Source organism: Octopus sinensis, linkage group LG11 (assembly GCF_006345805.1).
Source record: "Octopus sinensis linkage group LG11, ASM634580v1, whole genome shotgun sequence".
Classification (NCBI taxonomy): Eukaryota; Metazoa; Mollusca; class Cephalopoda; order Octopoda; family Octopodidae; genus Octopus; species Octopus sinensis.
Window position 1 is genome coordinate 22,044,013 of NC_043007.1, and position 18,208 is coordinate 22,062,220.

The window sequence follows — 18,208 nt, forward strand, 5'->3', positions numbered from 1 at the left end:
GAAGTTAGTTGTCTTTTCACCATGGGAATCGTATCAACAGTTTTAATCTTCGCAGGTTCTTCTCATATTGAGAATGAAAAATAAATCAGCTCCTTTCAACAACATAGGCTAAGATATACATCGAGTGAAATGTTGATAGGAAATTATTGCAAACTCTGGTTTTTACAGTGGAAGCTAAAATTCTTCCATAGGTTTGCATGTTTATTATTGACTACAAAACTGTCCAAATTAATAAAGCACACTGTCTTTCCCGTGTGTGCATGAGACTAATTTTGTTTTTTCTAATTGACATATGGAGTTCATACCCAGCTTTGTATCCCTGATATATATTGGGGTTTTTATTTGATTTCTCATCGAGAGAATGACGCAGAGTCCATTTTGCTGTTGGTTTCGTCTAGTTCTTCCTGAAAGAATTGATTCAAATGCCTCTGCGATCGTACGTTTGAAAAATCAAACCGGAACAAACGTCTCTCAGACAATTGTGTTAAAATTGTATTAAAAATATCTCATATCGGTGGTACTTGTTTGAAAAGGTAGGGACGATAGAATTGAAGGCCTCAATGATTGAAGAGAGGTTTTTTAAAGAAAGGTTTATGATTGCTTTGTAGTTTTGGCTTGAGGTTTCTTGAATGACATTTTTCCCATTTAATTACATTCCTATTATGTATCTTTTTCCATTGTTACATCTAGGCCCAATGCAGTGTTCATTCATTTTTCATTTCTTAGTCCAATCCATGCCAGCTTTGAAAACAGACATTAAATGAAGATGATTCCAAAGAATTATAAATACCTAGATTAAAATAAATAATGCTTTGTTCTAGTTGTTACAAGTCGTTTGGGGAGTTATACCTGTCTTGCAAGTGGACTTCATCTGAAACTGTGTCGGAACTGAAGCACTTACATCATGAAAGAGCCATTTAATAACACACTAAGCAATTTTTTTTTACTATTTTAGTATGGTCAACCGGTATTTGGGGAAGAGAAATATTTACCTAGAATATCCCTAAATTTATTTATCTTCTGTTGTGTCTGGGGAGGGTCAGTTTCTTTTTGTGTCTTATAATATAACACACTCACCTGTAAGTGTGTTATATTATAAGGCCCAAAAAGAAAATGACTCTCCCCAGACACAACAGAATATGCTTCAACACACGAACTCATATAAAGAATCTCATATAAATAATGCTGTGTTCTAGTTGTTACAAGTCATTTGGGGGTTTGGGGAGTTATACCTGTCTTGCAAGTGACTTCATCTGAAAAAATCTGTTGGAACTGAAGCACTTACATCATGAAAGAGCCATTTAATAACACACTAAGCTGTTAAATTTAGTTCCTGAAGTGTTAAAATTTTCATTGCACAGCTCTGATATATTTCCATGAAGTTGCTGTTATAAGTTGTAAGACAAATTTGTGAAGGCAATGGTTTTTTTTTATTTTAGTATAATAAAAAATGGTTTTAGTTATTACAGGACCATAGTTAAGTTTTCACTCTAAGCAGTTTTGTTGATTTTATTTAATTTTTTTTTTCCAGAAATTATTTGACTTTATTGAAAATGAAAAGAATTCAATTTCAAAACAAAAGGCTAGTTGCTCTCTCAACTCACCAAGCTTGAAGTCAGTCGCGCACCTAAGACTCCTGGAACCACAGGTATGTTTTTTTTTGTGCGTGTCTGTTTTATTTTTGTTAACAAAACTATTAACTTGATTTATGTCATAAAAATTAAGAAACCTCAAGACATGAAATAATTTTTAACAGGTTAATTTGAAGCAGATAAATAAATAACAGCCTGTAGAATATTGGGTTAAAAAAAACTCATACACACAACTATTTGTAGCTTTATCTACTTCAAGTTACACCATTAAAACGATTTATCAATTGGATTATTTTGAAAGATTAAATGGATAGATTGTATTTTGTTTGATTAAAATTTATGAACTTAATAGGCGCAGGAGTGGCTGTGTGGTAAGTAGCTTGCTTACCAACCACATGGTTCCGGGTTCAGTCCCACTGCGTGGCATCTTGGGCAAGTGTCTTCTGCTATAGCCCCGGGCCGACCAATGCCTTGTGAGTGGATTTGGTAGACGGAAACTGAAAGAAGCCTGTCATATATATGTATAAATATATATATATATATGTGTGTGTGTGTGTATTTGTGTCTGTGTTTGTCCCCCTAGCATTGCTTGACAACCGATGCTGGTGTGTTTACGTCCCCGTCACTTAGCGGTTCGGCAAAAGAGACCGATAGAATAAGTACTGGGCTTACAAAAGAATAAGTCCCGGGGTCGATTTGCTTGACTAAAGGCGGTGCTCCAGCATGGCCTCAGTCAAATGACTGAAACAAGTAAAAGAGTAATATAGATATTAGAGCTATTTTATTTGAATACTGTTTGAACATTGTTTCATATTTCATATAATTTCTTTTATCTAGTTCTATTCCAGGAATAAAAAAGTCAATACTTTCAGCATTGGTAACATCTAAACATCTTGTTTCTTTTTGATTATCTCTTCAGAGTGAAAATACTTTCCTTTGTTATTTAAAGTTCTTGGAAAATAACCCTAATGATGGTTTCGTCTGGTCAGCTTTGGGCCATCTTTATTTACAAAAACCACAACCTCAGACCACACAAGCAAACTTTTGTTTTAAACAAGCTGTAAAACAGTCTACTAAAAATAGTCTCTCTGTCAACGAATGGTATTATATCGGTCCTTTTGTCATTGGGAAAATGGAACTGGATGGAGATCCTTTGGCTGCCTATGGTGGCATCCGTAATGTTTCATTATATCGTTTGAAAAAAAATAATAAATATTTATCTGAAATTGTTCCTAACGGGGAAGTCAAATGGAAAGTTTATCGACATTTAGGAGAATCCTTGATCCGAATTTCTCCTGAATTAGAATGGAATGATTTGGTTGGATCTCTTGGTTCTATGGGCATCACTGAATGGCAAGGTTGGATTGTTGGTGAGTTTGCTATCAACGAAAAAGAACAAACAGTTATTATTCAATGCCATGGACTTACTACTGCCTACGTAGATAAAATTCCAATTGTAGGTGATGTCTATCATCGAGATCAGCTTATGTTTAGTATTACCCTCACACGCGGAATACATACGCTTTATGCAAAATTACGTGCAAAAGTAAACGCAAATTTTAAATGCGTTTTCAAGACAGTCAGTACAAGTTTTGATATACTTTCTCCGACAATGGTACCTGATCTGGTCGATGGTTACCTGTTCAGTCAATATCTAAGTATTCCTGTGATTAATTTCCTGGGCAACAAATGGTTAAAGAACATTGGAGTTTCTCTCAAGAGTCAATCTTACGGTCAGCCAGTTACTTTGGAATTGGTTGACAAACGGAATATAGCTCCCGGTCAAATTCTTGGACTGATCATTTCCATCACTTCTACTCATAAGCGTCTCACAAGTGGCTGTTATTCAACAGGGATCGATTTGGTTCTGGAAATTTCTACATCAGAAGGCAGCATGGAATCTGCCCCCATAAATCTCCGGTGTCGGAAACTTGATCAGTCTTTTCTATTTTCATTCATTGATCACGATGGTTCTGTCCAACAAGGAGCTGCCATCGCACCAATTACTAAATGTGTCTCCAAGCTTTGCCCAGTTCTTCTCACTCTTCATGGAACTTCGGTGCCAGCACAAAATCAGGCAGACAGTTACAAAAGAATGGTCGGAAAAGATTTTGAATTTGGATTTGATACAATCTGGCTTTTGGCACCAACAAGGTAAATATATTATTTGGATGCAATTCTTCACAAAGGTAAAAACACAATAAGACATATAATAAAGTACAGGTTTTATGTTGCAATGACTGAAACAAGTAAAAGAGTAAAAGAGAGTAAAGAGTAAGTCCAGTAAATTTTTCTGTCCTTTACCTACAAATTCAAAATAAACTAAGGGCAGTTATTAACAAACTTTCCAATGATAGTAATGACTTGTTAATTAAATATAGCCATTAAGTATCAAGTAAATTTATCTTCCCCATGCTCTACATCTCATTTAAAAACAATTAGTAGGGTCTTAATGGTACCTGATTACATTCAGGCATTTGAAAAACAGTGCAGCCATCTGGTTCGCCAGTCCTCAGTCAAATCGTCCAACCCATGCTAACATGGAAAGCGGACGTTAACGGATGATGATGATATATATATACACACACACACACACACACACTGTGCTTGAGGAGACCTATTGAGTCAAGTACATCAACATCAAATAAAAATCAAATGGAAATTGTAGTTGTGATACCTGTGCCGGTGGCACGTAAAAAGCACCATCTAAATGTGTCTGATGCCAGCGCCGCCTTGACTGGCTTCTGTGCCGGTGGCACGTGAAAAGCACCAACAGATCATGGCCATTGCCAGCCTCCCCTTGCATTTGTGCCGGTGGCACGTAAAAAGTACCCAGTACACTCACGGAGTGGTTGGCGTTAGGAAGGGCATCCAGCTGTAGAAACACTGCTAGATCAGACTGGAGCCTGGTGCAGCCTTCTGGCTTCACAGACCCCGGCCGAACCGTCCAGCCCATGCTATCATGGAAAACGGATGTTAAACGATGATGATGATGATGATGAAGCTAATTTTTAAATTTTGGAGACATTTATATTTGTGTTTTGAAGTGCATTTCCTTGTGACTTTTCAAGGTACATAAGTGCATACAAGTGTGGTTATGTGGTTAAGAAGCTTGTTTCCCAAATATGTAGGATTGGGTTCAGTCCCACTGTGTGATATCTTGGACAAGTGTCTTTTATTATGGTCCTGGGCTGATCAATGCCTTATGAGTAGATTTGATTGACATGTACATGCGGGTTTGTTCCTTTGTCTGTCATCATCATCATCATCATCATCGTTTAACGTCCGCTTTCCATGCTGGCATGGGTTGGACAGTTCAACCGGGGTCTGGGAAGCCAGGAGGCAGCACCAGGCTCCAGTCTGATTTGGCAGTGTTTCTACAGCTGGATGCCCTTCCTAACGCCAACCACTCCACGAGTGTAGTGGGTGCTTTTTACGTGCCACCTGCACAGGTGCCAGGCGAGGTCTGCAATGGCCACGATCGGATTGGTGCATTTTACGTGCCACCGGCACAGAAGCCAGTCAGGCGGTGCCGACATCGGCCACGATTCGGATGGTCGATTTTTGCAAATGAGCATCGTCATTGTATACGTGAAAAATGTATCTAGCCATGGACAGTATTATCATACTTGGAAACAAATTAGGGTTGGCAACAGGAAGGGCACCTGGCCATAGAAAAATCTGCCTTAACAACAAATTGTCTGACCAATTCCGGCATGGAACAGTGGACATTAAATGATGTTGATGATGTATAATTATAAAAATAATAAATGTGCCCTTTTAAAGCCTAGCCAGGCTCATGGGCCCGGTTTCCTGGTCTCTATGGCATATGTGTTCCCCAGCTGGACAGGACGCTAGTCCATCGCAGCGTTACTCATTTTTGCCAGCTAAGTGGACTGGAGCAACGTGAAATGAAGTGTTTTGCTCAAGAACACAATGCGTTGCGCGGTCCAGGAATCGAAACCGCAATCTTACGATCATGATGCTGACACCCTAACCACTAAGCCATGCGCCTCCATGATGTATAATTATATTTATCTTTATTTTTATTTTCACAGGCATGGAGCTCACAACTGGGAAGGGCCTGGTGCTCTGACTGCTATGACAGCCCTTGAAAAACTGCGTATCCTTGTTCAGTCAGCAGATTGGATAGATAACAAAGTTGCAGCTGACCACGTAATTTTTTCAGGCATGTTACAATGTTAAAATAATTCTCTGAATTAAATATACAATATTTATTTAAAGTACCACTATATACATAGTACTGGTTCAGATGCTTTATATGTGTCACTGGCACAGGTACTTTATATGTGGCACCAGCACAGGTGCTTTAGATGTCGCATCAGCACAGGTGCTTTGTATATGGCACCAGCACAGGTGCTTTATATGTGGCACCAGCACAGGTGCTTTATATATGGCACCAGCACAGGTGCTTTATATGTGGCACCAACACAGGTACTTATGTGATACCAGCACAGGTGCTTTATATGTGGCACCAGCACAGGTGCTTTGTATGTGGCACCAGCACAGGTGCTTTGTATGTGGCACCAGCACAGGTGCTTTATATGTGGAACCAGCACAGGTGCTTTGTATGTGGCACTGGCACAGGTGCCCCTTATGTGGAATTCTTCATGACACTGGTATAGTTCACAATTGAGCAGACCGTGTTATCTCAAATCAATGACAAATGAATCATTATAAATGTAATATGTTTGTTCCTTATTTCTACTTTGCTCATGTTAACAATACTCTGATAATGCTGTTCATTGCTCTTCAGGTCATTCAATGGGTGGCCATGGGGCATGGCACCTTGCTACTCACTTTCCTGACCGTGCCCTAGCTGTAGTCTCCCTTGCAGGATGGATCAAGAAAGAAGAATATGGGGACAGTAATCTGTTTTTCAGGTTTGTCTGGTTTTTTCAGGTTTTTTTATTATCTCGTTCACAGTAAAAAGATGGCTGTGTGGTTAAGAAGCCTGCTTTGTAACCACTTGGTGGTGAGTTCAGTCCCTCTGTACAACACTATGGTTAAGTGTCTTCTATTATAGCCCTGGGCTGACCAATGCCTTGTGAGTGAATTTGGTAGACAGACACTATAGGAAAGTCTATTGTGTGTATATGTGTTTGTTTGTGTGTGTGTGTCTGTCTGTCTGTCTCTCTCTCTCTCTCTCTCTCTCTCTAGCTATCTATCTATCTATCTGTCTATCTGTATCTATCTATCTTTCTATCTATCTATCCATCTGTATGTGTGTGTGTGTGTGTATGTGGCACCAGCATGGGTGCTTTATATGTGACACCGGCACATGCACATATATATGTATGCGTTAGATTGAGTCAACAGTTTTTTCATAATTTAAGCTTTAATTAATAGTTCCAACAAATTACATTCAAAAACTGTTTATTCATCAAAATATGTCCCATCGTATTCTATTGTCTGTTACCATTGTTTTATCTGAAGCTTTGTTCCATGCTTATACCATTTGGCTGGTTTAGAGGCAAAAATCTCCCTGCACCTGTTTTCAGCTTTGCCTGCATTATTGAACCTCCAACCATGCAGGAAATAAACCATGGTTCAGAAACGGTGGAATTCTGATGGTGCAAGATCTGGACTGGAGGCAGGGTAAAGTAATACTTCCGGCCCCTCAAGTTCCTCAAATTTGCACTTGGTCATATTAGCAGTGTGTGCTGGGGCACTGTCATGTTGTAGGAGCACATGTTTTCAATTGATCAATGCCAGGGGATATGCCTATGTGTAAGGACAACCATGATTTTACATAGCTTGATATTTCTTCTCAAGCACAGAAAACTGCCTGAAGTCTCAGTCTCCTGTCATCCTGTCTGTGAAGCCCAATATCTGAAGATCCTTTCTCACCATTTTATCCCATGTCTTCTTGGGTCTCCCCCTTTCTCATGTCCCTCCACAATTAGAGATTGGCACCCCTTGATGCATCTGTCTTCATTCATATGCATTACATCATCATTCATCATTGTTCGACTGTGGTCGAGACAATGGAATTTACCATGCTACGCCAGACTTCACGGTCCATCATAGCATTACAGAGGTCCTGTTTCTGGGTGCCTGTATCCCTAGAGATTATATCAGGCATTACATGGCCATACCAGCACAGCCTTCTCTCTTGCACACTACATCTGATGCCTCTTATATCCAGCTTTTCTCTCAAATCACTTACACTCTGTTGTAAATGGCACTAACATTACCCATTTACGAAACTCCTGTTCCTAAATATAAATTCTCATATGTACTCTCTCTGCATTTTCAGCCCCGTTTATGTCTTCCAGATCTGATTGAAGCCTGTTGCAGCCTTCTGGCTTGCCAGCCCTCAGTCAATCCATCCGACCCATGCCAGCATGGAAAGCGGATGTTAAATGACAACAATGATGATGATGATGAAATCGTTGACATGGCCAATGCCAGTACCACCTGACTGGCACATGTGCCGGTGACATGTAAAAAGCACCATTTGAGCGTGGTTGATACTGGTGCCGCCTGACCGGCGACCATGCTGGTGGCACATAAAAAGCATCATACAAGGATGGTTGATGCCAGTGCCACCTGACTGGCTCCCATGCTGGTAGCATGGAAAAAGCACCATTCGAGTGTGGTCGATGCCAGTGCTGTCTGACTGGCACCTGTGCCGGTGGAATGTAAAAAGCACCCACTACACTCCTAGAGTGGTTGGCGTTAGGAAGGGCATCCAGCTGTAGAAACCTTGCCAGATCAAATTAGAGCCTGGTGCAACCATCCGGTTCACCAGACCTCAGTCAAATCGTCCAACCCATGCCAGCATGAAAAGCAGACATTAAACAATGATGATAATGATGATATATAGATATATGACAGGCTTCCATATATACGACAGTTTCTATCTACTAAATTAACCCACAGGGCATTGGTTGGTCTGGTGCTATCATAGAAGTCACTTGCCCTAAGTGCCATACAGTGAGATTGGACCCTAAAGCTGAGTGTACTGGAACAATGTGAAATGGAGTGTCTTGCTCAAGAACACAGTGCATTGCCTGGTCCAGGAATCGAAATTACAATCTTATGATCATAAGTTCAACATTCTAACCACCAAGCCATGCACCTCCTGATCAGTAATTACTTGAGCTTATTCAAATTACTCCTGTTTAATTACATTGTATTGCTTACTCATTAGTATTAGAAACTGTTGCTTCTTTTTCTCATAAACCTCGTCTGAATTGCAGTAAATTTTAAATTGTTTGCAGAAAACCAAAAATGATTGTACTATCTTATATTTCAGACATGATATTTCAGCAAGCCATACAGATCCATCTGTCAAAGCAATAATGGAAGCTGCTATTGCAGAAAATGATGCTGACAGACATGTTTCAAACCTTAAGGTAATTGTTCTATCCACTCCACAATATATTTGCTTATTATTTCCACTATGCCTTCATATACATATTTTTTTACTGCCCACAAGGGGCTAAACACAGAGGTGACAAACAAGGACAGACAAACGGATTAAGTCGATTATATCAACCCCAGTGCATAACTGGTACTTATTTAATCGACCCCGAACGGATGAAAGGCAAAGTTGACCTCGGCGGAATTTGAATTCAGAACGTAGCGGCAGATGAAGTACCTATTTCTTTAGAAAACCTGTTTCTAGGATATTTAATTATATCCCTTCATCAGAGACGGTGTGAGGATGGTTAAGTAATAGTTAATTTAAACAGGATACAAAATAGAGAGTGAGGTGGAGGAAAGAAAATAGATACAAGATATGTATGGATATTGAAGTTGTAAATCCATTTTTTCGGCAGAATGGTGTATATGTGTGTTTCTTTTTTTTTTTTTTTTTTTTCTAGTTTCAGCTCAGAGCTGCGGCCATGCTGATGCACCGCTGTTTAGAGTGGTGAAAGAGTACAGCAGGGATCACCACCCCCTGCCGGAGCCTTGTGGAGCTTTTAGATGTTTTCGCTCAATAAACACTCACAACGCCCGGCCTGGGAGTCGAAACCGTGATCCTCCGACTGCGAGTCCGCTGCCCTAACCACTGGGCCATTGCGCCTCCATGTATGTGTATGTATTTGTTTGTGTGTGATGTGTGTTATTTATCCCCTTGCCTTGACTTCAAATGTTGGTTGGAATTGAGTGCCACTGTTAGGCAAGTGTGTCCGTTTCTAATCTTACATGAAAACATGTCTGGTCATGAGGAAGTATTGTCTTACTTGGAAATAGGCGAGGGTTGGTGAGAGGAAGAGCATCCAGCTGTAGAAAATCTATCTCAGTAAATTTCGCCTGACACATGCAAGCATGGAAAAGGGGATGTTAAATGATGATGACGGTAAGAGCACTCAGAAATCACAAATCTCTGCCAAAGCAACACCAACATCCTCTCAACAATTAGCCAGAGATAGTTTTTAAAATGAGAATATCTGAAATAAACTCGACTACTCTCACAAACAAGAATACTAAAAATGAACCCCACCACTTTCAAAAATTAAGTAAAAAAAAAAACAGAAGAATAATCCAGAATCCTTATTTGGTACCGGATCAATCCCCAAATCTAATCAGTTTGTGCCAGTCATGGGACCAAACATCCCTGAAAGTTTCATCTGAATCCATCCAGCAGTTCTTGTGATATCTTGTCCACAGACAAACCAACAAACACAACTGTAAACAATAACTCCACCTTTGCTAAGGTGGAGGTAATTTTTGGACGGACGGACAGACAAACTTCTTTCAGTTTCTATGTATCAAATCCACTCACAAGGCTTCGCTCATCTATAGTAGAAGTCACTTGCCCAAGGTGCCACACAGTGGAACCGAACCTGAAACCATGTGGTAAAGAGGCAGATTTCCTAACCTTGATAGAAACTGAATATCATTTATTGTAATTAAACAAAATAATCTCTTTCTTGAAAATGTATTGTTATATTTTTCATTAATTAATTAACTAACTAATTGGCTTGTTTTGTTTTTCAATCAAAAGGGAATTCCAGTGTTAGCAAGAATTGGAGAAAATGATAGAACTGTCCACCCCTATTTCGTAAGGCGGATGTTTCGGTTGATTTCAGAACTGAAGACAGCCATCAACTATACAGAACTCTCAGGCAAGGAGCATTGGTGGTGGGATACTTGGTGAGTCAAGAAGAGAAATCTAAGAAAAACTCTCTTTTTTTTTCTCATTTATTATTATTTTTTCTTTACTTTTCTTTCAACCCTTTCCTCAGAACAACCCGCTGTGCTTGAGGAGACCTATGGAGTCAAGTACATGAACATCGAAATAAATATCAATGGAAATAGTAGTTGTGATACCTGTGCCAGTGGCACATAAAAAGCACCATCCAAACGTGGCCGATGCCAGCGCAGCCTTGACTGGCTTCTGTGCCGGTGGCACGTAAAAAGCACCATCCAAACGTGGCTGATTACAGTGCCACCTTGGCTGGCTTCCGTGCCGGTGGCACGTAAAAAGCACTATCCAAATGTGGCCGATGCCAGCGCCGCCTTGACTGGCTTCTGTGCCGGTGGCATGTTAAAAGCACCAACTGATCGTGGCCGCTGCCAGACTCCCCTGGCACCTGTGCCGGGGGCACGTAAAAAGCACCCACTAAACTCGCGGAGTGGTTGGCATTAGGAAGGGCATCCAGCTGTAGAAACACTGCCAGATCAGACTGGAGCCTGGTTCAGCCTCCTGGCTTCCCAGACCCCGGTCGAACCGTCCAACCCATGCTAGTATGGAAAACGGACGTTAAACGATGATGATGATGATGATGATGATATCACACTCAAACATTCTATCAATTTTACATTCAAACTGGCCAGGTTTGGTCTCTCGTGCCTAACAATGGTGTTGTTGAACTCTTGAAGCTACAAAAATAGTGCATGTTTGATTCAAAACAATGGCAGATTGGAGCCTGGTGCAGCCATCTGGTTCACCAGACCTCAGACAAAATCGTCCAACCCATGCTAGCATGGAAAGCAGACGTTAAACGATGATGATCATGAATAAATGAGCATTATATTTGACAGAGTAGTGTGAATGCTAAAGGGTTTTAATCGTTTAGTTTTTGGTTTATATTCCATCCCCTGTAAGATAAAAATCCTGTTCTTTTAGATGTTATGATGTTTGGTCTATGCTATGTCAGAAAGTAAGTTCTTTGCTTGAACAAAAACTTATGGCATTAATGTCTCAAGGAAATGTAGGAATACATCAAATTATGATTTAGATTTTCCTCTAGGCGCAGGAGTGGCTGTGTGGTAAGTACCTTGCTTACCAACCATATGGTTCTGCCTTCTCCTATAGCCTCAGGCCGACCAAAACCATGTGAGTGGATTTGGTAGACGGAAACTGAAAGAAGCCTGTCGTATATATGTGTATATATATATATATATATATATATATATATATATATATATATATATATATATATAATATATATATATATATATGTGTGTGTATGTATGTGTGTGTTTGTGTGTCTGTGTTTGTCTCCCCCAACATTACTTGACAACCGATGCTGGTGTGTTTACGTCCCCGTAACTTAGCGGTTCGGCAAAAGAGACCGATAGAATAAGTACCAGGCTTCCAAAGAATAAGTCCTGGGGTTGATTTGCTCGACTAAAGAGTAATTGCGAGGATCCCGTACAAAATCATACCATAAAATATAGTGAGAGTGTTTGGAGAAGTTCAGTTCCTTTCATAGCAAGTGTTGCTGAAGCAAATAATGACATGTTTCTGGCTGTTAGTGAACTTTTATTTTTCTTTTTTTTTTTTTATGTAAAACCATATTTTTGAATGGAATGCAAATTGCTCCACCAACTTCACCTGAAAAGGACGCCAGTCCATTGTATAGTTAACCCCTGTGTGCCACTGAAACCCATTTTCAGTTGAGTGCACTGGAGCGATGTGAAATGAAGTGCCTTGTTCAAGAATATAATGCATTGCTTGATCAAGAATGTCGAAGCATATGGCCTAGTGGTTAGAGCAGCGGACTCCCGATCGAGGGATCGCGGGTTCGAATCTCAGACTGGGTGATGTGTATGTTTATGAGCAAAACACCTAAGCTCCATGTGGCTCTGGCAGAAAGTATTGGCAAACTTCTGCTGATTCTTTCGCCACAACTTTCTCTCACTCTTTTCTCCTGCATCTTGCAGCTCACCTGCGACGGACTGGCATCCCGTCCAGGTGGGGAACCTATACGCCAAGGAAACTGGGAAACCGGCCCTTATGAGCCAGGTGTGGCTCGAGAAGGAACAAACAACATTGCTTGATCAAAGGTTTGAACCCACAACTTGATGATTGTAATCTCAATACCCTAACCACTAGGACGCCATGCATTTTTGCTATATAACTACTCTCTCATCATCATCATAATTCAATGTCCATTTTCCATGCTATGTATTTTTAAAACGATGTTGTAGGATAGGTGTGAGAGGCCAACTCTGTCTGGTCTGAACTTAAGGTGGCGAGCTGGCAGAAACGTTAGCGCGCCAGGCAAAATGCTTAGCGGTATTTCGTCTGCCACTACGTTCTGAGTTCAAATTCCGCCAAGGTCGACTTTGCCTTTCATCCTTTCGGGGTCAATAAATTAAGTACCAGTTACGTACTGGGGTCGATGTAATCGACTTAATCCCTTTGTTTGTCCCTTCTATGTTTAGTCCCTTGTGGGCAATAAAGAAATATCTGTCTAGTCTGAACTTAAAACAAGTAGAATATTTTGGTCAGATATGGCCAGTTTAAATGCTAAAGGATTAATCATGCCCTTTTCTTCAACATTTTGCAGGTCTGTCAATGATGGAGGTGCTGTGCATGACCAACAGTTGAGGTCATTTGCACAGAAACACGGGGTCATTCCAGAGGTCAGTAAAAGCTCAGGAAGCTGTAGTGTTGACAAAGAGCATTGTTCTAGTAGTAACCAGTATTCAATCACTGCTTCTCAACGTCCAGTCGATGGCCATCATACTCTGGTGACACTTAACCCTGCTTTTGGAGAATCTGTCCATGGTATTCGTGTCCTGCAACAAATTACACCTTTCCGAACAACCACCATAGATGTAAGTAAACAAATATATTAACCCCTTTAAGTCTGTAAAGTAAAAATCATTGTCATCCATGCTAGCGGGGTGCAAAGAGCACCATACGAGTGTGATCGTTGACAGAGAGGCTATTCAAGTATGATCGTTACCAGCGTCACCTTACTGGTACTTATGCCTGTGCTAGTAGGGAGCCAAGAACACCATCCGAGCATGATCATTGTGATCATTGCCAGAGCAGTCAACTGGCTTCCATACCCTGGGCATGTAAAAGGGCACCATTCGAGCGTGATCATTACCAACGTCGCCTTACTGGCACCTGTGCCGGTGGCATGTGTAAAAAGATTCGAGCGAGGTCATTGCCAGTACTGCTTGACTGGCCCTTGTGCCAGTGGCACATAAAAAGCACCCACTACACTCTCGGAGTGGTTGACGTTAGGAAGGGCATCCAGCTGTAGAAACACTGCCAGATTAAGACTGGAGCCTGGTGCAGCCATCTGGTTGCCAGCCCTCAGTCAAATCGTCCGACCCATGCTAGCATGGAAAGCGGACGCTAAACGACGATGATGATGAAGAACTCAGAAAAATACCCCACTATCAAAAATGAGTTAATCCTTTTCAAGGCAACCTACCTGTGACCACCCTTTGTTCTGTGATACAAACTTCTTGTTTTAACCCTTTAGTGTTCGCATTATTCTGCCAAAATTAATCCTTTTTTATCCACATTGCCTTGAACTAATCAGGCATTATCTTGGTGCCATGAGATTTTGATGAGGTAGCTGTCAATTTTTAAAACGATATTGTAGGGTTGGTGTGAGAGACCAGATCTGGCCAGTTTGAACATAAAACAGGCAGAATACTTTTGGCCGGATACGGCTGGTTTAAATGCTAAAGGGTTAAAGTGTTCTAAATTAAAACCTTCCTTTGAAATTTCATGTTAATTTCATGTTAATATAACCACCAGTTTAATAATGATTTATTTCACAAAAAAAATTTTTTTTCTAAATGCTACAGTTTTTCACTTCCTAACTTGAATTTAATCAATATTTCTTTGTCATTGGACAGATCAATCAAACTGGAGACTCTCTTCAACTGCAAACATCGAATGTTGCTAAATTCCAGCTTGTAAAAAGTTTGAATCGAGCAATAAACTGGACATCAGTTAATGTTGTTGTAAGTATGGTTATGGTACTTTACTGTCTAAAATATAATAAGTTCTTTATATACATATATACAGGCGTAGGAGCGGCTGTGTGGTAAGTAGCTTGCTTGCCAACCACATGGTTCCGGGTTCAGTCCCACTGCGTGGCACCTTGGGCAAGTGTCTTCTGCTATAGCCTCAGGCCAACCAAAACCTTGTGAGTGGATTTGGTAGACGGAAACTGAAAGAAGCCTGTCATATATATGTATATATATATATATATATATGTATGTATATATATATGTGTGTATATATATGTATGTGCCGGTGGCACGTAAAAAGTACCATCCGAACGTGGCCGATGCCACTACCATGAAACTGGCCCTTGTGCCGGTGGCATGTAAAAGCACCCACTACACTCTTGGAGTGGTTGGCGTTAGGAAGGGCATCCAGCTGTAGAAACACTACCAGATCAGACTGGAGCCTGGTGCAGCCTTCTGGCTTCCCAGATCCCCGGTCGAACCGTCCAACCCATGCTAGCATGGAGAACAGACGTTAAACGATGATGAGGATGATGATGATGTGTGTGTGTGTGTGTTTGTGTGTCTGACTGGATTTCATTTTTCTATGTTGCTGTTACGTTTTGTTTCTTTTTATTTCAGGTTGATGCTGACTTCACTGTTCCTCCAACCTCTGTGCACACGATGATGAACACACCTGATAAAGAACACCTGTGCAGAGCTGAAGGTTAACTTCACTTATTTCTCATGGTTCATTTTATGGTTGTTTGGGAGTGGTTTTTTTTTTTGCAACTATTCATAAATTTGATTAAGATAAGGTGCAGACATGACTGAGTGGTTAAGAAGTTAGCTTCCCAACTACATAGTTTTGGGTTCAGTATGTGTGTTTGTGTCTGTTTGTCCCCCCCCCACATCGCTTGACAACCGATGCTGGTGTGTTTATGTCCCCATAACCTAGCGGTTCGGCAAAAGAGACCGATAGAATAAGTACTCTCTCTCTCTCTTTTTCTTGTTTCAGTCATTTGACTGCGGCCATGCTGGAGCACCGCCTTTAGTCGAGCAAATCGACCCGGGACTTATTCTTTGTAAGCCGAGTACTTATTCTATCGGTCTCTTTTGCCGAACCGCTAAGTGACAGGGACGTAAACACACCAGCATCAGTTGTCAAGCAATGCTAGGGGGACAAACACACACACACACACACACACATATATATATATATATATATATATATATATATACGACAGGCTTCTTTCAGTTTCCGTCTACCAAATCCACTCACATGGCATTGGTCGGCCTGGGGCTATAGCAGAAGACATTTGCCCAAGATGTCACGCAGTGGGACTGAACCCGCAACCATGTGGTTGGTTAGCAAGTACTAGACTTACACAGAATAAGTCCTAGGGTCGATTTGCACGACTAAAAGGCGGTGCTCCAGCATGGCCGCAGTCAAAAGACTGAAACAAGTAAAAGAGTAAAAGAGAGTACAATTCTTGGCTTGTACTGCAAATTACTCATACAATAGTGCACTTGTACTGTAAGGTTCTGCTGTATATGTATTCGCACACACATACACACACACACACACACACACACACACATTTAGTGTGGGCTGACTGAAATAAAAAGGAGTTTGCCACAGCATGATAGAAATTAGTATTTTATTTTGGTTGAGTCCGTCTTTCATTTGTTTGAATTTCACCTGTAGATGCATAGAATCATCAGACTAGTTGTGACTGAAGGTCCTGTAAATATACAGGTGAAACTCAGAGACTGGCTTCACCCAAATAACATGAGATGCTGTGTGGTAAATAGCTTGCTTACCAACCGCATGGTTCCGGGTTTGAAACCATTATTATTATTATTGTACTGGGGGTTAAGGGTCAGATGTAATTGTACTGGGGGTTAAGGGTCAGATGTAATTGACAACTCCACGCCCTCAAAATTTCAGGTCTTGTGCCTATAGTAAGAAAATTATTATTATTATTATTGAGTGAGAGAGCAGTTCATGCCATCAAAGTGACACTGGGGTAAAATATACGAAGCCCAGTATACCCATCATGACAACCTGTCTGATAAGGGTACACCAGGCACATGCATCACAACCATTTGAGCAGAATATTTGCTGTAGCCCATCTTTTATACCAAGACAAAACAATGTACATGATAACACTTCCAATCAGTTAAGATCAGAAGCCATGAGAGCCACTGCTATTATTATTATTATTATTATCATCATCATCATCATTATTTTTTCATTATTATCATTATTATTATTATTATTATGAGTTTTTTTTTCCTTCAGTTTTGTTTCCCGCCCAAAAAAATAATCAAAGCTTATTATAATTTTTGTTATTTATATTGTTGTCATTGAAGGTGAATGGTCTATATGTACTGAAAACAGGGAAACCAGCCGAGACTATCGTAATTATGGGCCTGCAAGACGTGTGGCTGAAAAACCCTTCTTGATAGTAACCGGTATGTCTTAGATTTTCTTACTTTCATATCAATGTAGTTTTTATTTTCAGTTTTCGCAAGTGTTTCCTTGATCTTTAAATTAAACTTTCTATCAGAATTTCATATTAATTTATGTTCCTAACACCAGTTAAATTCCTCATTATTTCCAAAATTAATTGATACAAAAGCATTGCATGTCAACAGAAATATGGCCATGAAAGGGTTTAGTCTGTTTTTATTCCTGATTTAAAAATTTAAAAACGATTAATAAAAAAACCCATTTCAGACACATTTCAATTTAATATGTTTTACTTTCAGGTACTTTAGGTTCTGTAGTTACTAACCAAATACTACTACAACTCGCTGTATATATTTCCAACCACTTCTGGCTTTCATCGGATACTTCAGCAGCCATTGTTAAAGATACTGAGGTACCACTAGAAAAACTAAGTAAGTTAAGCTGGTTCAATCCCAATCAAAATATGTTATATTTCTCCTACAGTCTGTTTTAAATGTTTTTTTAATATTTACCTGAGTTAAGAAGGAAAGGTATGCATAAGTGGGATGTAGCCAGTCCACTTATGCATACCTTTCCTTCTTGGGACGCAAAACTCTACTTGTGAAGACCTGTTGAGGCAAGTGTAAATGGAAATCGATCAACATCAATGGAAATTACAGCTGTGAACTATCCGAACGTGGCCGTTGCCAGCGCCGCGCCCGACTGACCTCGTGCCGGTGGCACGTAAAAAGCACCATCCGATTGTGGCCGTCGCCAGCCTCGTCTGGCACCTGTGCCGGTGGCACTTAAAATGCACCCACTACACTCACGGAGTGGTTGGCGTTAGGAAGGGCATCCAGCTGTAGAAACATTGCCAGATCAGACTGGAGCCTGGTGCAGCCCCTGGCTTCCCAGACCCCGGTCGAACCGTCCAACCCATGCTAGCATGGATAGCGGACGCTAAATGAAGATGATG

At 40.5% G+C, this 18,208-nt stretch overlaps 1 protein-coding gene across 2 annotated transcripts in view; it reads left to right on the top strand.

The window, feature by feature from the left end:
• The window catches only part of LOC115217355 (uncharacterized secreted protein ARB_06907), a 30,512-nt gene that overhangs the window by 1,060 nt on the left and 11,244 nt on the right, over positions 1–18,208 (top strand). For both annotated transcript variants that reach the window (XM_029787023.2, XM_036507218.1), the window contains exons 2-12: positions 1,532–1,648; positions 2,512–3,746; positions 5,651–5,781; positions 6,370–6,496; positions 8,875–8,974; positions 10,573–10,721; positions 13,367–13,637; positions 14,682–14,789; positions 15,420–15,504; positions 17,154–17,255; positions 17,553–17,684. In XM_029787023.2, the coding sequence (XP_029642883.1) occupies positions 1,532–1,648; positions 2,512–3,746; positions 5,651–5,781; positions 6,370–6,496; positions 8,875–8,974; positions 10,573–10,721; positions 13,367–13,637; positions 14,682–14,789; positions 15,420–15,504; positions 17,154–17,255; positions 17,553–17,684 (2,557 nt within the window). The remainder of the gene's footprint in view (positions 1–1,531; positions 1,649–2,511; positions 3,747–5,650; positions 5,782–6,369; positions 6,497–8,874; positions 8,975–10,572; positions 10,722–13,366; positions 13,638–14,681; positions 14,790–15,419; positions 15,505–17,153; positions 17,256–17,552; positions 17,685–18,208) is intronic.